The sequence below is a fragment of the Papilio machaon genome, chromosome 22, assembly GCF_912999745.1.
Source record: "Papilio machaon chromosome 22, ilPapMach1.1, whole genome shotgun sequence".
Taxonomy (NCBI): domain Eukaryota; kingdom Metazoa; phylum Arthropoda; class Insecta; order Lepidoptera; family Papilionidae; genus Papilio; species Papilio machaon.
In genome coordinates this window covers 4,641,208-4,668,867 of record NC_060007.1, presented here as the reverse complement: position 1 = coordinate 4,668,867, position 27,660 = coordinate 4,641,208, and the positions used below count along the sequence as shown (strand labels likewise).

The 27,660-nt window shown below is 33.3% G+C and overlaps 1 protein-coding gene and 1 long non-coding RNA gene across 3 annotated transcripts; both read left to right on the top strand.

Annotated features, from left to right (window-relative positions):
* Positions 1-4,717: 4,717 nt before the first annotated feature.
* LOC106720847 lies at positions 4,718-5,938 on the top strand. The gene is made up of 3 exons (XR_001357478.2): positions 4,718-4,796; positions 5,062-5,136; positions 5,744-5,938. It is a non-coding gene; the product is annotated as an uncharacterized LOC106720847 (long non-coding RNA).
* An 8,760-nt stretch (positions 5,939-14,698) lies between these two features.
* LOC106720848 (protein mesh) lies at positions 14,699-27,496 on the top strand. Of its 2 annotated transcripts, XM_045683436.1 has the most exons (22): positions 14,699-15,234; positions 17,613-17,851; positions 18,390-18,596; positions 18,996-19,154; positions 19,358-19,495; positions 19,845-20,013; positions 20,200-20,457; positions 20,585-20,924; positions 21,045-21,326; positions 21,488-21,620; positions 21,701-21,795; positions 21,862-21,980; positions 22,062-22,213; positions 22,619-22,727; positions 22,859-22,995; positions 23,119-23,248; positions 23,324-23,586; positions 24,113-24,217; positions 24,328-24,436; positions 24,578-25,426; positions 26,840-26,996; positions 27,221-27,496. In XM_045683436.1, exons 1-22 carry the CDS (start codon positions 14,889-14,891, stop codon positions 27,438-27,440), a joined length of 4,716 nt encoding a protein of 1,571 aa, XP_045539392.1. In that variant the 5' UTR covers positions 14,699-14,888; the 3' UTR covers positions 27,441-27,496. The 2 variants fall into 2 exon arrangements, with proteins under 2 accessions (XP_045539392.1, XP_014371129.2); XM_014515643.2 differs by lacking the exon at positions 24,578-25,426 and having other exon boundaries at positions 14,730-15,234; positions 27,221-27,493.
* The last annotated feature ends 164 nt before the right edge of the window (positions 27,497-27,660 follow it).

Genomic DNA, 27,660 nt, shown 5'->3' with positions numbered 1-27,660 from the left:
ATGTGCTAATGACATCAACTGTTTCGTCATCGTCGTCATATTTTTTTATCACATTACATCTCCGCCGCAACGCAATCATCTCAATGACAGATTATCTGAGTCGTCTACCTGTTGTATTAATTCTGCAACAGGTTTAATTAAATATTTTTGTTATTTTTTAAACTAATAATCTTCAATATTAAAAATTGAAAATTGTTTATGTAGATTTTAGGAATTTCCTTATGTACCGTACAATAAGGGCGTAGTTAAAAGAATTTTCGATTACCCACTTAGACGTGAATATAAGATTTCTATATCTAATATATAAAATTCTCGTGTCACAGTTTTCGTTGCCATACTCCTCCGAAACGGCTTGCCCGATTCTCATGAAATTTTGTGAGCATATTCAGTAGGTCTGAGAATCGGCCAACATCTATTTTTCATACCCCCCCCCCCCATTTTTTAACTGCGCGCGGACGGAGTCGCGGGCGACAGCTAGTTTTCCTATAGAAATTTTACGTGTACAATACAATTTGACAGTAAGTTATTCATTAATATAACGTAAGTCGAATCTTTCACGTCTTTATTTCATTACACAAAAGATAATTATATTATTATCACAAACAGTGCAGAATAAATAGACGTATTTCACAAGGGAAATATGAAAATTAAAGATCTAGCGATGGTTATTAGCTGTTGCGTAGTGACTAAAGACTAATTTAAAACCTAGATATACATAAATATATTATGTAAATATATTAAATAATCTTTTTACTGCTACGCAAGTTTACAACTAGAATAAAGTTCTATTATGCATATTAATATTCTAACTATATAAAAGTTATGTTCTGAAAGTCACTGTAATTTTTATCACTTACCTGAAGTTAAGAAGGTAGTAATTTTTCATTTAAAAATTAATAACACTGGTGTATACTTTTATAACATAAAAAAATCTTGTTCTTAAATCAAAATGACATAACATTTTTTTTTTCATTCTTTGCCAAACAAAGCGTTACATTAGATTCAGCCAGTCACTGTTACTATGTGTTTTTTTTGTCGTAATTAGAACCAGAAGATATGATTATATACGCATTTATAATATTAATAAGAAAGACTAGTAAGATTTAATTGGATTGGTATATATAGACTTGTAAATTGATGTTTTATTCTAAAGTTGTTTATATTTTTTTAGTCTGTTGGCGATCATTTCGCTAGCAATATAAGATATCACTCTAAATCACAATTTCAACTCCATACAAATATGAGTCATGAGTGTTATTTATTTTGTAATTTTTTTTTTAAATTTATTTATAAAAATGTTTACATATGCAGTTACACAGATATGTTGGGCGTTGGAGCCTGTCATAGTATGAACTGTGTTACAGTCAAATAATCAAAGAACACACACCAAATAAAGTTTTCAATCACTGACAAAAGTAGATATATTTATAAATGTACATAAAATCAAACAAAATATTTTATGTTAGTTTTTTAAGAGAATGAAAATACATTTTATGTTTTAAAAAACACGAAATGTTGCATAAATGGTTTTTAATATCAACTCTTTCTGATGTATATAATTTTTTTTGTTTACAAACAGCGCAATCGCTATTATAATTTTTTTACGGCAAAATGAATCACTGACAACGAGCAAGGAACTTATAATGTAGTCAGTGATGACCTTGGAACTCATCGGAGTGGAACTTCGGTTGACTTGAGGCCAATTTTATGATATAAAAAAATATTTAATATAATTTTTTCGTAATCTTATTGTTATCTAATGATGGCGTAGTGTTTATTATTCAAATTGTTAGTAAAATATTTGTTCAAACTTCGTACAATTTTTCCAAGCAAATGTTATTATGGTCTTCCACAGATGAAAATTGTAAAGCGAGATTCTTTCTTCTTAAAAGGAAGATTCTTTTTTAAAGATGATGAGAACATTGTATACTAGATAAAAACCAACGGGTATCAATCACTCAGTACGTTATAATTTGCCAAGTAATACTTTTTATGAACTATAACATTAGTATTTTAGGTGACGCAACATTGCGAATATGACAACTTCGTGCTCTACTCAACCTTTCCATTCGCAAATACAAATTGCATTTGATTTAAATAGCCTATGTTTCCATTGCCGGAAAACCTGTACAAAATGATGTCGTCCCTCTCGCTCTCATTGAAAATCCAGAGATAACAATATGTTTTGTGAACGTGTTTCCGCAATGGAAACCCACAGATAGATATAGAGAATATGATAGAGAATACGATAGAGAGAAGTGTTTGATAGAGTTATTGACATTTAATAGGGTTGTTACAAAAGTAATAATCGTGAAATTCTAATGCGTTTAAAACTTGAGAGATCTTTGCAAGCAACCCGGAGTAGCCGTACCCAGTTACAAATTGTGAACATACATTTGACGGTCCTGGTACAACTTTCTCGCTATTGTCTATCAAAGTGTATCGTTACGAAATCCGTAGAACCAGTCAGTGGCAGATTCGGGTTTTATTTAAAAGCTATTGATCATTATAATGAATCGAGTAATGTGTCAGCCCTAGGTCCGGCAGTGCAGTGCACTCGGTCGTGACGCGGTGTCGTGGCGCGTACTGTTACGCATTTATAGAATTCTATTGCAACCGCAAATTGGAAACTTATAGAAATTCTTACTATTATAAACAGACATATTTGCTTTTGAACGTAAGCTTTAATACCTGCCTCACTCAGAGTCTTTAAAGGGCTAATAAGGGAGGTCCTAAGGGTAATTATTTCACACTAAGGATTAATTAAGTTATCAATAAATTACTACGTTAATAAGTTTTTTTTAATTTAGAGTTTATTTTAAAAATTAATTTAGCACATATTTAAAATTAATATTTTATTAAATATAATGTAACATAATAAATTACTTACACATTGATTATAAATAGATTAAATATCAGTCAAGATGATAGAAAAATAAGAACTAAATAAATAAGTCAGATAGAAAATAAAATATGTAGAAGAAGGAAAAGGGAAATCACAAATGAATAACTTAAAAAATTATACGTAATTAAAAACATTGCCTTATGTCTGAACACTGTCTGTCTGTCTGTCGTGTAGATTTGTGACAACATTAATTAAAACATAATTGCTAAATAAACTTTTTCGTTGTATTTCCATGAGTCTCTTTTGTTTTTAACATCATTCGCCTTAAAACAGAATAAACAAGCCAGAAAATTAAATATAATTTGGAGTCGGAATTAATGATCAAGTAAATAGCAAATATGGCGACAAAAACTCCCAAAATGTTAAATAACAGGCGAAATATTCGGTCTCTAGAACTTTCTATTATACAGGAACAGTCCGGTTTGCATATTTGTTGCATGCATTCACAATTTGGTTTGCAACTGTGTTGTGTTATGGTTTCTGTGAATAAATTTTAATAATTAAATAATGAGTGGATTATGACAAATTGCTTCAATGTAAATTAAGCAAGAAAAGTAACTATAGATAGAAAAATATCTGAAAATATTTAATAACAACATAAAAACAACAAAAAGTCGTCAAATATTTTATTAGAATTTTTCTATTTACTCGAGAAATTGCTATATAAATTGTTATAGGCGTTATTACAGTTTAGTTTTTATAGAACATAAATATGGGAAGAACATAACTTACGGAAACAGGTGCTTTTTTACTATTAACTATCTCATCTAAGGACAACTAATTAAAGATGATTATTTTGTTACTAATTTCGTTATAATATATGCTTATATTAAGATAAAATATACCTTGTATTGTTTCACAGACAGTCGCCATAGTTGTTGCGTTGAAGAACCACTTCCGAATGAAGATGTTAAATTATTTATCAATATAAATATAATTTGTTATACAATAATGAAGGTTATTGAGTAAAAAGTACGGAAATCGACAACCTCCGTGCACAGATCATCCGGTGTACCCGTGCAGAAAGAAACAAATTGTTTAAATTCCTATATAAAAAGTGGTCTTGTACTTTAAAAACTTACTATGTTCTTACATTCTTAAACCTTTAGATGTAACTAAAATCATTAAAAAATATGTTAGTAAAGTAAAACTTGTATACTTGTAGCATTTTTTGCGATCTACATTTCTCACATACGTCATTTTTATGTAATTCTAACGATAGCTTCCATAAAAAAGGCAAATTTTAAGGGATTCAGAAATACGCCGCTTATTCATGTTTACTAAAATTTTATTATGATAAATATAGCCTATGTTACTCAGTGATAATGTAGCTTATTAATGGCAAAAGAATTTTTGAAATCGGCCCAGTAGTTTTTGAGTTTATTCGTTATATACAAAAATACAAATCTTTCGCTATTATAAAATATTATAATACTTAATACGAGAATTTTACATATATACTAATAAGTCTAATATATAAAATTCCCGTGTAACAGTTTTCGTCACCGTACTCCTGCGAAACGGCTTGACCGATTCTCATGAAATTTTGTGAGCATATTGAGTAAGTCTGAGAATCGGCCAACATCTATTTTTCATACCGCTATTAAGTTTTTTTTAACTGCGCGCGGACGGAGTCGCGGGCGACAGGTAGTATTAGTATAGAGTCATCAATTTAATCTACTTTATTCATTTTTTACTAATCGATCGAAATACTTCTATTGTACAAAGTACAAATGAGACGTTTTTTTACAACCTTGTTCTAGATTTTTGTGTAGACTTTTTGCAAGTAGTTTGTGGTATAAATGATGGCGTGTACTTTGTGGTGGCATAGTTTGATATTGTTGCCAACAACTGACAATAAACATGCCTTCTCCTTGCGAACCCTGCAAAGGTAAATATTTTAAAAACTTTATATATGTATTTTTGATTGTCGTGTATATAATATCTAGGAATGTAAGAGAACTTATTAGTTATTCTACTTGTGCAAGTTCTGTTCTAGATTGGATTTCCATTACTTAGCGAATTAATTTGATCGTTTAAAACGTATTAAAAAAAGTATTTAAATCTAATTTCCTGTAACTAATAACTGGCATCTTCTTACTTACAAACCTTTGCATTATATATAAAAAAATTAAAAACAAATATTTTGTTAATAGACACGTGTAACGACGGAAACTGCGAGGAAAATTGCACTTGCAAGGACAAGGGGTGCAACGACTGCACTTCTAAAGGTAAGCACACCTACATCCGGCTCGAAGGACCAATTGTTAATCCAAAAACTCAATTGTTTAGTATTGTTTAATAGTTTTAAGTTATATATTATACAGAGTTATGAATCGACAAATTAGCGGTGCTCGTATGCATCAGCAGGCAATGGCGAAGTCATATTAACGTGGTCTCCCGCATGCCGCTACGCGCTGCTCGATGAGTCGCCCGCGTCTCTGGTGTGAACACGTCTTTAGTGCAGATAGTAGCAACGCTTGTTAGGAAAAAGGCGACATTACTTACACTACAAAATCTACAGGATGACCACCTATAGCGATCACTTCAATATAGGGGCAAACGGCAGAGCACCCGCTGAGGCAAGCACGACCGAAACATTCTCAAAGCGGTTAAGGATACTTTTGTATCTTTGTAATAGATAAAGCTAGAAGATTTTTATCCCTACTGATAAGATGATAATGCTTTTTACGGGATTGTATATGTATGTAGCTTTGTATGTATATTACAATACCATTGTAACCTGTAGCCTAACCGATTGGTTCGATTTTGACGAGTAAGATACTATTTGTGTTCCGAATGTCATAAGAGTAAGAGTGATATTTTATTTTGTTCCAGGTGGTTGCTGTTAGTAACAATGGACGTGGCACGCGCTCGTCGGCGGCCCTCTCTGTTCTCTCGCGTGAGCGCCGTGCTCGACTCCTGCTTCCCCGTCTCCTTTACAGTCGTCTTCCTTATCACTATTGTTCTGTTTTATTGCTTCATATAAATGTTATGTTGATTTAAACTTATTGTCTTTTATTATCATTTAATATCACATTACCAAATATCAACATCTCTGCTTATCTCACTCTGTGTAGCAGAATATGTTTACGATCCTTAAATTGATGTACTTCCATCATTTCAGACATCACTTTCTGTTTAATTATATCATACTAGCTTTTACCCGCGACTCCGTCCGCGCGGAATAAAAAATAGAAAACGGGGTAAAAATTATCCTATGTCCGTCTCCTAGTTCTGAGCTACCTCCCCATCAATTTTCAGCTAAATCAGTTCGACTGATCTTGAGTTATAAATAGTGTAACTAACACGACTTTCTTTTATATATATAGATGTAACACACAATCTAATTCATCTCTTCTTAGATCTACCCCTACCGACGTTGCCCTCCACAGTACAATCCAAAATTTGTACAAAATACAAAACAAAGAAATGACTTAAGAAAATTTTGCACCAATTATGAATAAAAATTAAATAATTAAGTTATTCGTACATTGTAAAATACCCATGTAAAATAAAACAGGTAAAATAGATAACTACGGGAAAGTAATGGAAAGGAAAAATGCAATCATTTCATTTGAGTTTTTTCTGACTATTATAACTTAAATACTTATCCTTGAGACTTAAATATTCTTGTTAATTTAAAATTAAAATATTAAAGTGCAATAATTCTCATTGTTTTTAAATTAGTGCATGAAATAAATGAACAATAACGGAACTAAATGTTTAAAAAAAGACCGTAACTGATACAATTATTTATTTATCTGTAAAATGTTAACAAATACATACATTGTTTAATAAAGTATATAGTTTTATTGTTCTCAACAGTATTGAAAACATGTTAATATGAATGAAAACTAAAAATTACAAAATGCAGAATCAGTCAATCGTGAAAACAAAATGCATTTAAACATAAATATGTACTTTGAAGTAAACGTTGATAAAACTTCATACATACAGCTTTAATTATTTTCGTTGCTTTCGATAGTGATGTACTTTATAACAAAAAATAAAACATATCGATAAATAATTTGTAAAATCCTTAAACCTTATTTGATATGAATCAAATGCAAAGATATAGAAAGATACATTATAATAAACAAATTGCTGATTTTATTTAAATTTAATGATGAAAGAAGTGTAATGGATGACATTTAATGATATAAGTTTAATGACAAGCTACTTCTTGGTAGTAGCCGAGCCGGTGTCACCGCCGGTGGTCCTCTTGCAATTACAGGAGCAAGAGGCATCGCACTTGCAAGTCTGGCAACATTGGCTGCTGGTGCATTTGCAGTCTACAACATTAAAAAATATGGAATAAAAACTTTATGGTTGTTTTCAGATTTATATCCGACGTGTATCTATCAAGTAATAATTCAAATAACTGTTTTAAAGACGAGATAAAGTTTGTTGTTAACTATAACTTCCTTCTGTATAAAGATTATTTTTTATCTATATTAGTTAAGACTGTACTAGATGATCTGGTGAATTCCTTCACTTTATACAAGCCTTTTCTTTAATACGTACAACAATTTGTATGAAAGTGTAAAATCAGTGGCAGTGAATGTATTAATATTATCAACAATCTTACTAATATTATAAATGCGAAAGTTTAGATGGATGGATGTTTGTTTGAAGGTATCTCCGGAACGGCTCAACAAATCTTGATAAAATATCGCACAGATATATAGGCTACTTATTATATTTTTAATCCCACGCTAGTTACCAGCTAGTAAGAAAATAAAGATCGAAATTCAAACAATCAGAATCATTGTGTCGATAGCAATAAAAAGAAGGCATATCAATAAATTACCGATATGTATGTTGTTTACAACATATATACATATAGGTATCTGTTTACAACATATTAACTGTTGTAAACAGATAAAAACATTCTAGAAACATCCGAGACAGAACAATGGTGACACAAGCGTAATGTTTATTTTGGTATCGTACAATACAATTGCAGTTGTATACAATGCACTTGAAACTTTACAGAAACATATTATCCCACTTTTTCACCTTGAAATAACAGTGATAGCAATATAAGGTACAAGTTTTTCGATGTGTGTGTTGTGCACTTTTTTATAGGAAAAGGAAATGGGTTGAAATCGGCGGAAATACTGAGGTGATCTTCATCCGCAAAACAACTGTGACATCAGTTACTAAAGTTTAAAATGCATTGACATAAACTTGTGTGCGCGATTGTACCACTTTTGTTTTACAGCAATGCCGTTTCGTGTTTTGGCAACATTGATAAAGAAAGGAAAACTTAACCCGCCTTGGCACGGTTGTAAATCATTTCATTGGCAATAATTTGAACAATTAGTAGATAAAATATTACAAATGTGCAAAAATAAAGCGAAAAATATCCCGTATTTGTATAATTAACTGCGATTTATATTGTTAATATAATGTTATCTAAAATTTTTGAAAATTTATTTTAAAAAATTTCAGAAATTCATTTCTATTGTGGAAACGGTTTAAATATTTTTTTTTTTAACCGTTAATTAAATGATGAAACAAACGACTTAAGCAAACATTAAGCTGCATTTGTTTATTAAACATATTTATATTTGCTTTGTATTCATTCATATTGTTATATATTAACTAGCTGTCGCCCGCGACTCCGTCCGCGCGCAGTTAAAAATGGGGGGGGGGGGGTTATGAAAAATAGATGTTGGCCGATTCTGAGACCTACTGAATATGCTCACAAAATTTCATGAGAATCGGTCAAGCCGTTTCGGAGGAGTACGGTAACGAAAACTGTGACACGAGAATTTTATGAATATGCATATATTAGATTTACATTTGCAAGTATTAAAGTTGAATCAGCAATTGTATTAATACGAAAGTCACGTAACGTATTAATAACTGAAGATATCGTTCGTGATTTATTCAGATAAATAACTATTGAACCTTGAGATAAATTCATTATGAATACATGTTAAATAATTAAAAACATGTGAACATCAAGTTATAGGCCTAGCACGAATATTGTATTTTTACGATGCAACCTGCACATATCTGAGAAGAAATTAAAAGACATGTATGAAGTCAACACATACTGCGCCAGCGTGGTTGACTATGACCTAGTTATCCCTAACTTAGGGCTTCGAGCCCCTTAGTGGGGAGGTATAGTGAGCTGATGATGGACGTAAAATACATCAAAATTGTCATACTAATTTGGCCATCATTGATGACGATACGAAGGCGATTGTTGCAAATTTCGTGCTAGGCCCAATGTTGTTTTGTTGACATCACTATGTGGAGACTGGAATATTTTTCTTTGCTTAAGTAATTAAATACCTTACGTTGTTATTAAATAACGGAATCTACTTAATAAGCATCTTAATACGTTATGATGAATAAATCATTTAAATAGTTTATCGATTATCAACAAACAAATCACTCATTCATGAGACATTACTAAGTATACGAGTAGATAGAAAAGATAAAGTAAATGCATACTCCAGAAGTAAATGATAAGATTTATAAAGGTGCCCTTGGCTCAGGTTATGTCAAATTGTCAACATCTAATTTTTTTTAAGAAATTACGCACTTGACTACGTTCCCGCCTTATGATAAACGAATGTTAAAATATTCCTGAAAATTCGTTACAAATATTTAATTTTTCCGAGTAAGAAAAATCTTTAAATAATAATTTATTGTAGTATTGTTTTGTTAAATTTAAATCAATTGAAATAATAATTCTGTTATCGACTGTACAAATAAGGACTAACTTGCATTGAACTGTACCATATTACAAAAAGATGTATAAATTCCAAGCCTTAAAGGACTCCACTGTATTCACATGCCCTTGACTTTATTCCCGGACCTGTCACGCCACCTGTCTGAGTTTATAAAAAACTAACAAGCAAACTTTGAGTAAGGTTCAGACAAGCATTTATAATTACAAAGTCTCACAACCGTATAAATAAATGATATTATCTGAAGTAAAGATATAAAAATAAAGTGGGTGAAGATTATGGTGAGTTTTCACTGCAAAACACATTGCAACACTGTGTGTTTCGGTTGAGATGATGGATTCATGCTTAGATATAAAAATAACAAATATGTAGGTAGCAAGCATATCTTGAAATAATACATAAAAAATAATCGACTTTTATTCTACCATTTCGTAAAAATAATCACTTTTCTTAATGTAAGGCTTTAACTTTAACCTTGTCAATTTTTTATAAACATCAGTGGAAATTTATTTAAACCATGAAAGGCATGGGAAAATAAATAAAAATAACAAACATCCAAGTTATGGTGAGACACGTTTAAAAATAAACCACAAGCCTTAATTAGTGGTTATAGCTGGCAGGTTACAAAAAACAAAACTCCATTTTACTGCGCAGTTGCAGAGAAATGGAGCAAAAAGGTAATGCGTCTTTAAAAATTGAAACCTTTTTAGTCGTTTTATACTGGCAAAAATCAGATGCACGAAAAGAAAAAAAGTTGACATAGTTCCTTAATTTTAAGACATTAAATCGTAAATGTTAAGCATATAGGCTTGAAGTAATGGTGATAAACCATTTTACATAATACGTATAAACAATACTTCATTTATTCTTAAACTACAACGTGACTCCGTCCGTGCGGAATTAAAAAAAAAAATAAGTAGCCTGTGTGTTATTCCAGACTATGATTTACATCTGTGCTAAATTTCATCAAGATCTGTTGAACAGTTTTGGAGATACCTTCAAACAAACATCCATCTAAACTTTCGCGTTTATAATATTAGTAAGATGTGCAATAAAGTTTCTTTAAATAATATATGAAATCTTATGTTTCTGTATGAGCTCATTCACGCTAATATATCTTAAAAGCACATTTCCAAACCTAAATACTTATATTACGTAAGAAATTTTGAATGTTAAAATGAAGTTTTTGAACCAGTACGAAGAAAATTTTGAATTAATCTATGAATCTATTAACCTATGTTAAATTACGTTATTTACAAATGCTACCGAAACGAGCAACACCTTTAATTAAAAACTATGACAAATAGGAATTGAGTTTTTATAATCTGTTGATTTTGTCTGATTATATGTTAAATTAAGATTATGAGGAATCAATGTATTTTTAAGAAAAATACAAGCTGTGACAAATTATAACAAAATATTTTTAAAAAATTAAAAAAAAAAAATTCTTGCATTTTTTCATTGCAACGCTTCGTAATTTTCAAAGTATTATCAAAATTAATTTCAGTTAATAAAAATTATTAACATTTAATAAAGTTGTTAGTTTTAATATACTTCACATATTTCATTAAATAAAAAAAAAAATATTTCAAGTCATTTTCCAAATATTAAAATGTTAAAGCTGTCGAATTTTCTAAAAACACTTAAAGAATTTTTATAATTTTAATTTTTGTATATAAATTAACTTCCTAAAACCATTAACGAAATTTTTTTTCAATACGAAACGTAAATTAACATAATAAAAATTATACTCACTATCGCCGCAACCTCCGCAAGGCATTTTCAATGAGTTTATATCAAAATATTCCAAAGAAACAAATTGCGTATGCGCACGTCTTGCCGTATGAAGGGTAGAAGTGTAGCTGGCCAATTTATACCTCGGTATGCAGACTGTGGTCAATTTAACGTAGTACATTACGTTCGGATACACAAATAAAATTTATTAAAATATCAAAATTAAATTAATGTATTTTTATAAAATAATCTACTTTTAATTCTTCGATGGATGACTGTTCGAGTGTCAAAATTATTGTGCAGATATATTGTCATCCCTTTCGTCCTTTTTGAAAAACAGAGATAATAATATGTTTCAGTGTTTCTTCTTTGCAATTCCCCTTCTATTATTTTTATTAAAATAATATCGTTGCATAGAGGCCCGAACGATTTTTCACATATATGTTTAAAAAAAACAATTTTACTAATATTATAAATGTGAATGTTTGGATTGATGGATGTTTGTTTGAAGATATTTCAAGAACGGCTCAACGGATCTCGATGAAATTTAGCATAGATGTAGATCATAGTCTGAAAGAACACATAGGCTACTTATTATGTTTTTTAACTGCGCGCGGACGTAGTCGCAGGCGACAGCTAGTATTTATATTTGTCGCCTACCCGCTATTAAACCATTAATAGATTACATTGTTAATTTTGATACAGTTTTAAGGATTCAAGACTCAGAGAAATATCCGTCTAATTATTATTACTTTGCAAGACAATATAACGCAAAGCCCGATTCTGTGGAAAATAAAATGTTCAGTTTTTACGAATTAGTTTTCAAAAATGTTAAATCGACATTTATATGAATATCCGAACGTCGTAACTGAATCTAAATGTGCATGCCCGGTAGATGTACTTCACTGAACGATTGCAACTCATAGCATTGTATACATTGCTGATTTTACACTAATACAAAAGTTGTATCTGTCTAACATAAATACGCAATGGACTTTAAAGTTATTGATGTTTTAGAAATGTCAATGTTTGTAATGAAAATTGGCAAAATCAATGCTTCATTTTAAACAATGTGGACCCTTGTTGCTATATCTTGAGTGTAATTCAACAATAACTGTAAATATGATAAGAAATGTACTATAAAATGTCCTTTAATATAAAGACTGTTGATTAATATGAAATGGTTGATATTTTATCTGATAACTAGCTTTTACCCACGACTCCGTCCGCGCGGAATAAAAAAAAATGCGCACAAGAAAAAAAAGTTTCTATGTCCGTCTCCTAGTTCTAAGCTACCTCCCCATCAATTTTCAGTCAAATCGATTCAACCGTTCTTGAGTTATAAATCGTGTAACTAACATGACTTTCTTTTATATATATAGATAACTAGCTTTTACCCGCGACTCCGTCCGCGCGGAATAAAAGATAGTTAACGGGGTAAAAATTATCATATGTCCGTTTCCTGGTTCTAAGCTACCTGCCCACCAATTTTCAGTCAAATCGTTTCAGCCGTTCTTGAGTTATAAATAGTGTAACTAACACGACTTTCTTTTATATATATATATATATTTAGATGTTTTTATTTATTTATATACGAGCTCTACCGCACTCAGAAACGATGAATGATTACTGAAGAAACCATTAGTGTTAGGGTTTCTATACTTATCACACACTTAGGAAGTCTTAGTAACTATCAGCAGCAGTAAAATTGTACTAACCTTAAAGTTTACGATGTCATCACAAATTAATAACATTATAAATTATTTACGTATCAGTCAGTACTAAATCATTCCACTATCAAGTACTCTCGATACAAAATAACTGTTGTATTGTAAACAGAAATATCAAAACAAGTTAATTGAATTACGTTCTTTAATACGCAGTATTACTGCGACTCTCGGATGTTGACCGTTTAATAACTATTTGAAGGTCAAAATATTTTCGTGAGTGAAAACAAGGATATTTAATATCTGTCTACGGGTTTTTTTAGAAAACTAACTAAAGGTAAGTAGAGAATTTCTAAAATTAATTTAAAAATAATTATCCACATATTTAAATACCAGGATACATAGCTTATATTTGATTACGCTTTTATCAGTCAAGAATGCACCAGTTTAGCGAAGTGAATTTGTGAGCTTATAAACTTTTGGGAAAAAATTAACAAGCAATATTAACTAAGAGGAAATTTGCTATAATATCATTGCAGGCGCTTAATTACACGCTTAATGTGTACATTACACGTTTTCTGAAGGTGGCCGGTTATTATGAATTTAACAATTCAAATGCATAATTTTTTCAGTTAATGTATTACTAAAATTAAACATTGCAGTTAATCAACAAGACCTGGTGATTTTACCAAGATTTGACAAGCCAATTAACTGACCACAAGCAAACATGAAAAAATTCTAACAACAAAGTTGACAAACAACTAACAATGTTTTCAGAACCAGTATGATATGCGACGTTATTTTTTTATTTGTTCCTCGTCTGCTGTAAAACCTCAGGTAAACTCAGTAAAGTCATAAACTGCTATTACAACAAACATTTTCACCAACTTACCCTAAAAGAATTGCGAACTAAAAATGTCAAACTATGCCATTCTTATTTCAGAATAATTAGAATTTTTCTTTTAATAGGAAATAATGACTCATGACTTCCTAACAGGAAGTATCTTGTGTTACTGAAAAACAATGTTTTTAGTCATCACCTGTATGGCAACTTTGCGTAACCTCGTAGTAATTGTAAGAGAAAATAAACCCAATTCCATTGAAATAGAACAGGTAATTCAAACACATACTTCACTAATACTAAAACTTGATAAGTGTTTTCTATGAATAAAGTCAAAGTATCAAGAAATGAACAATTATCAGATAAACAATATCGCTGCAACTCGGTTTTGTTGCAAATGCAATATGAATTAAAATACAAAATAATTTAGCTTAATATGAAGCTTTTGCCGAAGGTCTTATTTACGAAAAGAAGTCATCTCTGACTTACAATTTCTATAATCTTAAAAAGGGATTGAAAATTGCTTGTTTATCTCATCAGTTATTTGCCTTATAATTATTAGATTATGTACTTAAATTGTCTACCACTGAAGGTTTCTAAATGTGACTATTAAATCTAGTAAAAGGTGAAAAATAAACCATAGTATTAAATTATAGTTCCTTCCTTTCTTAATATCTAGCTTATCTATGGAATCCTAGTACTTCTTAAACTTCACCGGAAGGTAAAAAAACTGAAATAGTCTAAGAGCCAGTTGTTTACTTTAATACTAAACCTTTGTTTAAATAAAGTACATATAATGCCCTAATAACAAAGCTACGTGGATTATGACAAAGAATTTGGCACACCTAACGTTCCTATTTGCTATCTTATCGTGTTTATAGAATGATAACATATCAACGGGCACACAATGTACTAACTCTTCAGTCGCTGGCCACAATACTAACGCACCTGTCGTATAAAAAACAATAATCAATGAGATAACAGGAACTGATGACCTCAAATAATGTGATGAAATCGGGATAGTGCGAACAATGGGTGTTAAAATTAAAATAGCTTTAGTTCTTCTTGTAGCTTTAAGTGTTAGTGGACAAGATTTAATTGTTAATGAAGAAAATGAAACTATTAGTGATGTGGACACTAAGTTAGATGAAGCGGTCGAGAATGTAGAAGTAAGTGTAGATAAAGAAACAGCTCCAGTAGAAGTTATATCAGACACGAATGATTTACAAGTTCGGAATGGAAAATATCAAATGTTGGATGATACAGTCGAAGGAGCGGTATCTGATTTGACTGACATCGCTATTGATACAAATAATGAACAAAATGAAAGGCAAATTTTGATGCCGAGCACGACTGCACCAACGAACAATGATTTTGGTAAGTTTTAAACTAAAAACCACACACAGATCGTTACTTATCCCTTAGTGGTTTCTGCAATAAAGAAATGAGAACGGTAGAAGTAATGTTCTTTAAGTTAATTCATTCATAGATATAGTAATTCTGTTCAGTTGTATTTCGAATAAAATGGACGCGGGATTAGCGCTACCATTGATTTTATTGATTCCAATATGGCGGACAGAATAAGTGGTATTAACACCAAATCAAGTATTCTAGCGGGTATTGATAGGTGTTGTTTTTTTTGTATTTAAAAATCTCGATATCGCTCTCCTATAGATTAAATATAATACATAAAAACTAAAATATGTCATTAAAAGGTGTCCCTTTAGGCAAGGTTCCGAAGATACTGGCAGCGTTCCCCCTTTGATTGGCTAGACTAATTCTTTGTCCGAGGTAGCTGCCAGCTCTTCGGTCTCCTGTGATGTCGACTAACCTTTTAGCTGTTTCCTTAAAAAGCCTTCTAGCGCTAGGACCCCACGGACCAAGGGTCTCGACACCGAATGGGACAAATTCATATTTGGAGCCGAGACCCCTGTATTTGTTAGCCTATAGATTATGTCTTATGTCTCCTATAGATTATGTCTCCCATGGGTAAACTGTAGGTATTTCGGAAGCAGATTTTTGAATTACTACGTTGACTTTTCAAGTAAAATAAATGATGATTCTTAGACTACATTCTTTATATTTCCTGTTTCATTCATTCCTAGTTTATGATTAAGAATCTTACGAATGACTCAGTTTAATGACTCAAATGCAAACATTACTTATTATGTAGTATCTTACACTCATTGAGTAATTAAACTAAAATCTCTTTTACTATTTACAATATTTCAACGTGGGTTTTTACGAATCAATTGTACTGAATGAAGAAAACATTTTATTTATTCTTACAGACTAGGGTTTTTCAAAATCGGAGAATTTTTTTAAGGGAGAATTCGGAACACACTAACAACTGTAATGACTAATTATAGTTAGATTGATTTAGGAAAACTTTTTACCAATTTTTAAGTATCTCCTCTACCTCTGTCTGATATTATCGATTAAATTGTTCTATGTCATATATAATGTATACTCATACAAGCTGACTCTGTACATTATCTGATATTAGCAATGGAACTCGATAACGGCCTCGCCTACCTTTATAACCTGATTAATTAAAAAACGCACACTTAGCACTTGTAACACGCACGCGCATAGCGCTCATTCGTAACCGGTAGGTTTGAGCAAACTTTAGTGTTACAAATTAGTTAAGATAAGGGCATATCTTTGAAGATAAACTGGTACTAGTTTGCCCCGAATTTATTATAGTTAAATTTGGAATGATTTCATCGCAGTATCAACACGTTTTTGGGTCAAAGCTTCAAATTGTCACTAAATAGTGACGCACAGACAAATTTTAACCAGTAACTTACGAGTAATCGCTAGGACAAGCTTATGAATAATAAAAATAATACGAAGATGAGCCTAAGGAGTCCTCATTCTTTAAAATCCGTGAAAGCGTTTAGGTTATAGATCAAATCGTAACGGGAATACATACGGAGGCAAAAGTAAAGAACTCTTAGTACATATTAGGTATTGTCTCATTGCATTACGAGTAAATAACAAAGAAATATGTATATCGATTATCTGACATCATTTATACTTGGAATACTTCACCTGTAGAAGATATAAAACTGATAGTAAATGATAGCAATATCGACGTATCGTATGAAATTCTAAGCTCGTTAATATTACAAAAATATGTTTGTCAATATGATTATATTATATACGTAAATCCTTACTAATATTACAAATGCGAATATAACTATGTTTGTCCCTTTCACGATAAAACTACGGAAATTTGATACACAGTTAGTCTAGATCTAGAGCCTGTAAAAGGACATAGACTACTTTTTAATGCGAAAAAACGGTTGTAAGGGGTGGAAAAGTTGTATGAAAATATGGTCATTTTACAGCTAGAAGATTGAAACTTATTTTTAGGCTGTTAATTTGATGTACAGAAATATGATATTCAAAGTTTTTATGGGAATTTGTTAGGTTTTGAAAGTTTAATGTAGTTGTAAAATTTTATAACTTTATAAGTAAAATAACTAGCTTAAATAATAAAAATGCCAAACCAGAAAACAATATTTCACTCGGACGAAGTCGTAGGCACAGTTAGTCCAGAATAAATAAAAAAAAAATTGTAAAGTAACGTTTTTACTTATCTTCCTTTTCTTCAGTGGCTTCTTTCTCACAACAAGAATCGTTTAACCTCGATTCATCTTCATTTTTTTCACTTAGCAATTTTGTTTCAATTTCTTCGGAAATATATAACTGAATTTCAAATAATAACCTCAAATTATTCAATATTTTAGCTCACATCGACGGCCGCGTGCTACCCTCAACAACGTACCAGAACAATGGTCAACCCTACGTCATCACACCACAGCGGCTGGCACAAGTCAGATCCAACTTCATGTACTGGTTCTATGATCAGGGTGGTAATGAGAACATCGGGGATTACCAACGCGATATACACACGTCCACGCCGCAGATACACAAGAATTTTAATTTCCAACTACCCTTCTTTGGATTCAGATTTAATTATACGAGGGTGAGTAGTACTTAAGAGAGAGAATGTAATTTATCTTTACATCAATCAATATTTTTCTTTGATTTGTTTAATTAACTAATTTAATAGCTGCTTAACTTAACGTCTCAAATAAAGAACTTAAGTACGCATCGTGGGTTTCTGAAACCAACATCTCCGTTTAAAAAGATATTGTTATCTCCGTTTTGTCAAAGATAATGAGAGGGATGACGATATGTTTTATACAGTGTTTTTGGTCTCAGAAAACCATTGTAAGTATCTATACCTCAGAGCTGTGTATATTGATAAACTATTTTTATCTTAAACTAGCTTTTACCCGCGACTCCGTCCGCGCGGAATAAAAAAGTAGAAAACGGGGTAAAAATTATCCTATGTCCGTTTCCTGGTTCTAAGCTACCTGCCCACCAATTTTCAGTCAAATCGATTCAGCCGTTCTTGAGTTATAAATAGTGTAACTAGCACGACTTTCTTTTATATATATAGATTAAAGGAGGTAAATTTATTTAAAGATCTCTTTAATTAACAATGTATCCATCCACAGTTATCCATGAATGGGTACATCTACTTCAGTGACCCACCTGACCACTATACGTACCCGTTGTCGTTCCCTGTGCGCGACTGGCCCGCAGTCAACGACCCTTCTTTCATCGGAATCTTCTTCAGCAAATGCCGAATCGGCAGCCAGCGACCAGAAGACCCGGACCAAAGAAGACCAGGCGTGTACTTCAGGATGGACAGAGATTTACAGGTTAGTCAATTTTATTAATTACTAGCTGTCGCCCGCGACTCCGTCCGCGCGCAGTTAAAAAAAACTTAATAGGGGTATGAAAAATAGATGTTAGCCGATTCTCAGACCTACTCAATATGCTCACAAAATTTCATGAGAATCGGTCAAGCCGTTTCGGAGGAGTACGGGATATAAGATTATATACGTGTTTTTTCATATAGGAAACTATTCCTATTATTCCTATATATAATAGTGATGATAGGAATAATAGTGATATTAAAAATATAAAATTAAATACATCAAGAAAACTCCCTGAGATATTTTTATTAAGTAACAAAAAATATGTCATAATTTTTGTAGGTTAATAAATAAAATGTAACTCTCGAAAGTATCCATAACTGTAAGAATCATGTTTCACAGACTCGTACTGACCAGTTGGGAGTGGAAATGAGAGAGCGTATAACTTGGGACATCCGCGAGGGTGTCATCGGCTCAGACACTTTCTTCCCCAAGCATGCCATCACTATGACATGGAAGAATATGTCATTCGCCGGCGGTATTGATAATTCTTTGTTTGTGGTAAGTTTATTTAACCCATGTTTGCACTGCTGACATACAAGTACAAAAATATATATAAAAAAAAAACCTAGTGAAAATATAATTATAAACTAACTTCATTTTAATTCTACCATCCATTAGACAAAAAGGCGTTTTGCTTTAAAAAATATATATAAATCGCAAATCCTAGTGGTGTTTTATACTTTTTTTGTTACTATCTTCAGACAAACACTTTCCAAATGGTACTCGCGACCGATGAAGTGTTTACGTACGCTATCTTCAACTATCTGGAGATCAACTGGAGTTCGCATACTGAGGCTGGTGGTGATACCACTACAGGAGAAGGGGGTGTTCCCGCATACGTAAGTTTTAAACCATGACTTCAATCAAAGATTAAGCAGAGCACAAAATTGTGGTTAATATGTAAAAATTAAATATGCTACGGAGGCGTTTACTTCGAGAATTTTTTTTCAGTGTTGCCATTTACAATCGATAATTACAAAAAAAATTATAATTTATTTTGATCTACCTACCTTACTAAAATTCTGCATTAGGCAATAATCAGAAACATCTGATTTTCAAGACGCTATTGTTTAGTTGTACTTTTCTATAGTTAGCCCCTAAAATTGATTCATTTTTCTTTTGTAGTAAATACATTAAAATAATTAGATATGTTTGAATAACAATAATCTTTTCTTAACTGACTTCTAGATTGGTTTCAACGCAGGCAACGGTACACAGAGCTATGAATACAAACCTTACTCTCAGGCGTCTGTGCTCAGAGATCTCACTGGTAGAGGTTGGGCTAATGGTTTCCCTGGTCGGCATATATTCAGAATTGACGAAAAGATACTTATGGGCACTTGTAATAAGGACATTGGTGAGTTATTCTTCTTTATTTGTTTTTTTCAACACAGACAATCAATCTTTTTTAGTCTAAATTAAAAAATCAATCTTTACTAGTCTGAATTGACTTTTACAAAAGAACAGAACCGATTCCTATTGCTATGTATAAGATGATTCTTACCTTATACACAAAAGTATGATTAAATAAACCTTTTTACAGACGGTGCGAATCTGCCTCTAATGTTTGCACCTGAGAGTGGCAACATGCTCGGCGGTACTATTGTTAACATCACTGGTCCATGCTTCAACCCTAATGATAGGATCACGTGTCGCTTCGACACCGAGTCCGTAGTTGGTGCGGTTGTCGACGTAAACAGAGCTATCTGTGTCCAGCCTCGCTTCTGGCATAACGGTTATGCTAGATTCGAAATTGCGATTAACAACGAACCTTATAAATGGAAAGGGAAATTTTTTGTTGGTAAGAAGCTTCGATTCTTTCAATTGAGCCAGCATTTGTACAGACTTATTTAATGAATCTACAACCAAAATTGAATTTAGTGTTGTTAGATCGATTTTAATACTCCCTTCTTTTTTACTTACAACAGAAACGCCTGCAACAGCAGCCGAAAAGATATTCTTCCCCGACAACGCGATACACGAACGTAGTCCTCGAGAGATACGAATCACTTGGGACCGGTTTAACTTGACCTCAAATCTAAACGTTCAACTCCAGATCAGTCTTTGGGGCTACAAGGAAATCACAATCAGACCACAATTAGAATACATCGACATGATAGAAGTAGGTGTCGCCAATACTGGAGAGTATATAATTAATCCAGAAAACTTCCGCAACAGAGAGAATATAATGCATAACGACATGCAGTTCGGGTTCATACAGATCAATTTGACAACACCTGAAGTGTTCAAAGGAGTTCCTATATCGCCGTAAGTATATAACATTTACAAGACCAGTAAAGACCCTGTTGACTTCATATAAAAGTTTAGCTCCTAGTAAATACTTGTTAAATCTGATGAAATAACTCTGTTTTAACTATAACTTCCCAGTATACTTTGGAGTCGTCCGATCCCTCTAGGCTGGTACTTCGATAAGCAATGGGAACGACTGCACGGTCAGCGTTGGCCGATGTCAATGTGCAACAACTGGCTACGCACGGACCGATTCCTAAAGAACTTCGCCTCTCAAATCTGGATCTGTCCTTGCACATTGGAACACGCGCTGTTGGATAAGGGACGGTTCATGCCTGACCTGGGATGTGATAAAGATACCAATCCCACTTGTAGATACCATTGGGGAGGTGTACACTGTGTCAGAAGTGGTGCTCCAAGGTAAGATATACTTGGCTTCAGTTAACAAATAGAACAAAGCAAATGTGTAAGAAAATTCTAGAGGTTTAAGTTTTCTTACTTATAAATAACCTTAATTCCTGAACAAAGTCTTGAATGCATTAATGGTCCTTAAATCATTAAAAAAATATTTTGTATTATAGCGCTGAAGGTTCCGGACAGCAATGCTGTTACGACAAGAACGGTTTCCTTATGCTCTCCTACGATCAAATGTGGGGTTCACGTCCGCATCGGTCGCATGACTTCGGATTCACACCTTACAACGAGGCCAATAAAGTGAGTATTTTACTTTCAAGAGAAAAATTTCTACTGATTTTTTTTATGTCAAATACCTCACGATATGTTTTTATCAACAGGTACCATCGTTGTCCCATTGGTTCCATGACATGATTCCATTCTACCAGTGCTGCATGTGGCAAGAGGAACAGGCTGTGGGCTGCGAAACCTTCAGGTCTGTTGTTTTCTGTAACCTGAATCTCAATCGTCTAATTTTTTGACTGATATATTACTTTAATAGATTCGAGCGTCGGCCATCACAAGACTGTGTGGCATACCAGTCTCCAGGAGTGGCAGGAATATTCGGCGATCCACACATTATTACTTTCGACGACCTACAGTACACTTTCAACGGAAAAGGTAGATACTTAAATAATCTTGTATATCATTTTTATGACTTTATTACTGCGTTTCTTCTATAAACATTTTTATTTTTCGTAGGAGAATACGTGCTGGTACGAGTAGACCATCCTCACCTTAAGCTGGATGTTCAAGGACGATTCGAACAAGTACCCAGAAACATCTATGGTCCAGTGAATGCTACGCATTTGACGTCAATTGTAGCAGCTTCTAACAATTCTGTTCCGATTGAGGTTTGTTCCATTTATCTCAATAGTATCTTCGTAAGAAAAGACTTGTTGGCTTGACACCTTGGACCCTTGACCTTTGAGCCTTGGATACTTGGGTGGTAGTTATATCAGTTATACTGGTAGTTTCATCGTCAGCTGATATATATGTCCTCACCAAAGTGTTTGAAGCCTACCCAAGGGTAGGGTGATTGGATCTTAGTCCACCACGCGGGCCCAATGCGGGTGGGCCGACTTCACACAATTTTTTTTAATTATATGGATAGATCGCATCACGATTTTTCCTTCATAGTTAGAGCCTAGTGGTTCATAACGGGAACCGAACCTGGACGTATAGACCTCGATCCGTTCTGGTTAAGCAGTAGTTAGGTCAGCCTTAAGTACTGTTCTTTAATATAATGATATTTATAGGTTCGTTTACGGCCACAACATGCCCAATGGCGATACAGACTAGACGTCTTTGCTGACAACAAACGAATATACTTCGACCGTCCTGCTCTAAGAGTCCAATATTTCCCAGGTAAGTTTCCGTTACAACCGTGATTTCCTCTGCCTTTCATTACTAAACTTACTAAAGCATCATGTAATAGACCCCCATGGGTTACGCCTCCATTCATAGACCTTAATAGCTATTTTAATTGTCTTATCCAGGTGTTACCGTCTACCAACCTATGTATATTCTCAATCAATCGGAGATAGTGATCATGTTCTCATCGGGCGCCGGTATAGAAGTAGTGGAGAACAAGGGCTTCATGACGGCCAGAGTGTATTTACCTTGGAACTATATGGTATGTATTATTTTAATTTACAACAGTAACTATTTTACTACAGGAACACACTATGAAGTTAATTTTAGTTAAATTTTACTTAAGTTTCTCTTCTACAATTGTTCATAAATATTTTGTACACAGAATCAAACTCGAGGATTATTCGGAAACTGGTCCCTAGACTTAAATGATGACTTCATGCGGCCCGATGGCACACTGGCAACCGTTGACGTCAATAACTTTCAATCGGCACACAGAGACTTCGCACAGCATTGTACGTATTTTTTCATATACGATCCGAAATACAGAAAAAAGTTTTTATTTTACTAATATTATGATAATTTTCTAGGGCAACTAACTGATCGTGAGCAAAGGGACATAGGTGTTGCAATGTTCGTGAGAGAGTACGGTCGTACAGCGGCATATTACAACGACAACCAATTTATACCGAACTTCATAAGAGAACCGGCTGATTTCTTACCAACGAATCGATCTCATGACGTGGACAGAGCTATAGAAATCTGTCAAGATTCTTACCAATGTCGATATGATTATGGTATGACGTTAAACAGAGATATGGCAGAGTTCACAAAGAATTATCAATCCTCTTTAGTAAGTATTAAGTCTTTTGTTTAAATCACTTCAGCCCTTCGTACACTAGGCAATTTAATAAGTTTAGATGGATGGATGTTTGTTTGAAGGTATCTCCGGAACAACTGAACGAATCTTGATGAAGTTTGGCACAGATATAGAACATACACATAACAACTTTTTTTAAATTCCGCGCTAACGGAATCGCGGGGAAAAGCTAGTTTCATAATATACATGAGAACTTACTTATATTTCTTAAAAAAAAATAATAAAAGTACCAACATCCGTTAGTGGAATCGGGTCTTCTGTCCATTGTTCATATAATTATAATGCATTAAACCAAGGCCGACCAGCTTGGAATAATGTGCGAGAAACCCACAGTTGCATTTGAATTGTCATCAAGATAGATAATTTGATTGCTTCAGCCAAGTAAATAAAAAATATCCATTGATAAAATCTTTGTCAAAAATATTTAACTTTTGTGTTTTTAAAAGGAATTCGAGCAGTGTTAATAAGCCAGAATTAAAAATTTGATGTGTTGTTTTAGACAAACATAAAGGAACAGAACGCACGACGAGTAATCAGTTGCGGTATTTTAGAAACTCCACGTTTCGGAAGAAAAAGTAATTTCTTCTTTACGCCGGGAACCAGGGTAAGAGATATACACTTTTACAAATACATTCAACAATATTTTTAGTTCTCGTGATACGTTCTGTTGTTTATGAGACCATTCCAAGAGAGTTTACCTTATATCGTATATAGGTCAACTTCGAATGCAACCAAGACTTCATCCTGATAGGCGATAAGCGTCGCGTTTGTGAAGACAACGGTAGATGGAATCTCCCAGATTATGGATATACGGAGTGTCTACGTGAGTACTACATTTTAATAGCTTTTACAAAACAATCATGTCCATAACATTCTTTTGCATCTTAAAAACATTCTGAAAATAAGCATACATTTACATATATTCCTTTAATCAACAAATTAACGGCAAATATTTCATATCCAGGTAACCAAGAGTATTCTCAACGCGCTCTATTCTTGACTTGGGGCATCATCGTGGCAGTTATTCTACCATTAGGCCTCCTCATTTGCCTCCTTTGGTTCTGGTGTTGTTATAAACCAAGATCCGAGGGCAAAGAGACATTCAGCTTCCAGAACATTCCACGATCAAAATCCGCATCGCGACTTAATCTAAGATCCTCCTCAATGGGGAACATCACAGATACAATGAAATCTTCCACTTTACCCGACACCCCCACCGAAGAGAAACAAAAGGCGAACTTAGTCAGGTCTGCCCCACCTCCTCCCACTGACGGAGAAAGTTCAGGCTTAGGGTATACAGATTCCAACAAAAGCGACTCTGGAAAATCGGACAAGTCCACTTTACCTAAGAAACGTCGAGCCTATGACAAAACTTACCGTACTAATGAGCCCTTACCGAACGCACCCGATGTTGAATTCCCCGAAAAGCTTTGGGATTTATCTGAAGAAGATTTGCTTTCTATAACTTCCCCATCGGATTCCGAATCCAATCGTGAGTCGACTTTAACTCGACCAGCTAAAGATATAGAGTACGTTAGTAAGCCACGTCAGACTGGACGTAACGCGCTTCCCAGTGACTCTGGTTACTCCACAAAAGACGGCTCCGAAGACCCTTACGCTCCCAAATTCGAGGACCAATATAGCCCTATCCCCTCCCATTATTCACCTACTTACTCCGAAATCTATTCTCCACCAATAAGCCCTACTTCGGATGTCAGTCCTAGAAACACTTATAACAATCCCGGTTTACCAGAAGCACCTAAAAGTGCTCCTCCTACTGAAATCAAAACTTTCACAATGCCACCGCAAAGAGGCAAGTCTGTAGAGACTTTAATAGACCCACCGGCTGCTGAAGCCCCTACTTTTAGTAGTCGATCGACTATGGTATAGTTGATTTCTTTTAAATACTTGACGTATCCCACTGAAGAAATAATAGTAATAAGCCAACAATCTTGACAATTCACAAATTTTATTTAATACAGAAACTTATGTTCTCGATATTAAGTTATATAAATAAGAATAATTAAGTATTGTAGAATATATATTCATTAGAAAATGTGTCTGTGACGTTTCCCCATTGTTGTTTAAAATTAACAATAGTTTTATTAAAATGTTTTAAAAATTTAATTAATTAGTTGTAAATTATGTAATAAACATTAAATTATATATTTTAAATAATCACAGCAAGAGGAAATTTCTGTTCCGATATATGGTAGAATAACTTCCCCTATGACGTTTGTGCATTTTATTTGTCAAAGCGTAAGAAAGCAAGAAATAATAGTGCGGTCAATGTTGTGGAATAGAAATTTTCTCTATAGTGATGATTTTTCTTTTATCCCTTTATCTATGTCGAGGTTATTGCTTGCTTTCTTATCGCCTTGTTCATACAAAAAATTAGGGTCACAGCCTTGAATAGGTGAGTACCTAAATTTTATTTGATTAAGTACTGAGTGTAAAGTAAAACCTTCACTGAGAAAAATCTTCGTGCCAACGTAACTAATGATATGTGTAGAAATTAGTTAATATAAATTTAAACAAAAAAAAATTAAATAATTTAACGATGTTTGTAGAATCGTGGGTTTCTGAGACCAAAATTCCCGTGCAAAATATAATATTGTTATCTCTATTTTGTCAAAGATAGTGAGCGGGATGACTATATGTTTTATACAGAGATTTTGGTCTCAAAAACCAAAGGTAGGCAAATTAAATTTCAATCCTTTACCTAGTAAGAATCAATACGTAGCGACATCTTATCTATATATATAAAAGAAAGTCGTGTTAGTTACACCATTTATAACTCAAGAACGGCTGGATCGATTTGACTGAAAATTGGTGGGCAGGTAGCTTAGAACCAGGAAAAGGACATAGAATAAGTTTTACCCCGTTTTCCATTTTTTTTTTATTCCGCGCGGACGGAGTCGCGGGTAAAAGCTAGTCTTATCTATATATATAAAAGAAAGTTGTGTTAGTTACACTATTTATAACTCAAGAACGGCTGAATCGATTTGACTGAAAATTGATGGGCAGGTAGCTTAGAACCAGGAAACGGACATAGGATAATTTTTACCCCGTTTTCTATTTTTTATTCCGCGCGGACGGAGTCGCGGGTAAAAGTTAGTTTTTTAATAAGTAGCAAAGATATTAAAAACCCTCATTACAAGAGTAATTACATTGTTTTACAACAGACTGAGGAAACAGTTTATACTATCGTAACTTCACATAACAGGCCGACAAGAATATTCCGCAAGGACTCTGGGAGCGACTTGGGGCATCATCAGTGCAGTCATGGTGCCCATCGTCATCCTGCTCATATGCGTTGGCTGGCGCATCCTTAAGAGAAGGAAGGAAGATGACAAGGACGAAAATGATTATCTAAATGTGAGGTGAGTATTAAATCAGTAAATTTCGCTTCTAAAAGATCCCAGTTAGAGTTTAAAATATACGTAAATCCATTAAAGCAAGTAATTTATAAAGAATCGGTTACTACGACCTCGGATATAATTACAATCTGCCAACACAAGTTACTAAATCTCCGTTTAGATAGCCAGTTGTTAATATGTTCTACAGTAGACTGTTAAACGTAATAATTTAAAACATAAATTTCCAGAACGCGAGCGATCGACCCCGACGACTCGTTCAAAGTGAATTCCGACGACGACAGTATCCCTTACAAGAAGGACACCACAGAAGATACTCCGGAGCCGACAGAGGCTGTCAAAGTTGCAGATGACAATGAACAACCAACATACCCTTATGGTCAGCCTTATCAAGAACAGCCACAACAAAGTCAACCGCGACAGTGGACCGGTGAAACAGAAATTAACTAAAACGTTCTTTCACTGAACTTGGAGTTTGATGGGTACTTAAAAGACTCTTAGTGTAGTACAGATTACCGTTATTAAACCCACGCTAAGAGTTCCTTCAACTTAACGACTCTGAGTTAAAAAATCAAAATTAAACAATACTAATTAGGGTAATATAAGTTAATAATCTTAGGTGTAGTTATTTAGTTATAGCCTGGAATTGAAAATTAAGTATTTACAAAAT

What these genes read in the sequence shown, in the direction of transcription:
- LOC106720848 (XM_045683436.1), top strand. Translation starts at nt 14,889, where the DNA reads ATGGGTGTTAAAATTAAAATAGCTTTAGTTCTTCTTGTAGCTTTAAGT. An exon ending in GTGGGCTGCGAAACCTTCAG is followed by an intron (nt 21,796 to 21,861) that starts GTCTGTTGTTTT and finishes TTACTTTAATAG; the next exon opens with ATTCGAGCGTCGGCCATCAC. An exon ending in CAGAGACTTCGCACAGCATT is followed by an intron (nt 23,249 to 23,323) that starts GTACGTATTTTT and finishes ATAATTTTCTAG; the next exon opens with GGCAACTAACTGATCGTGAG.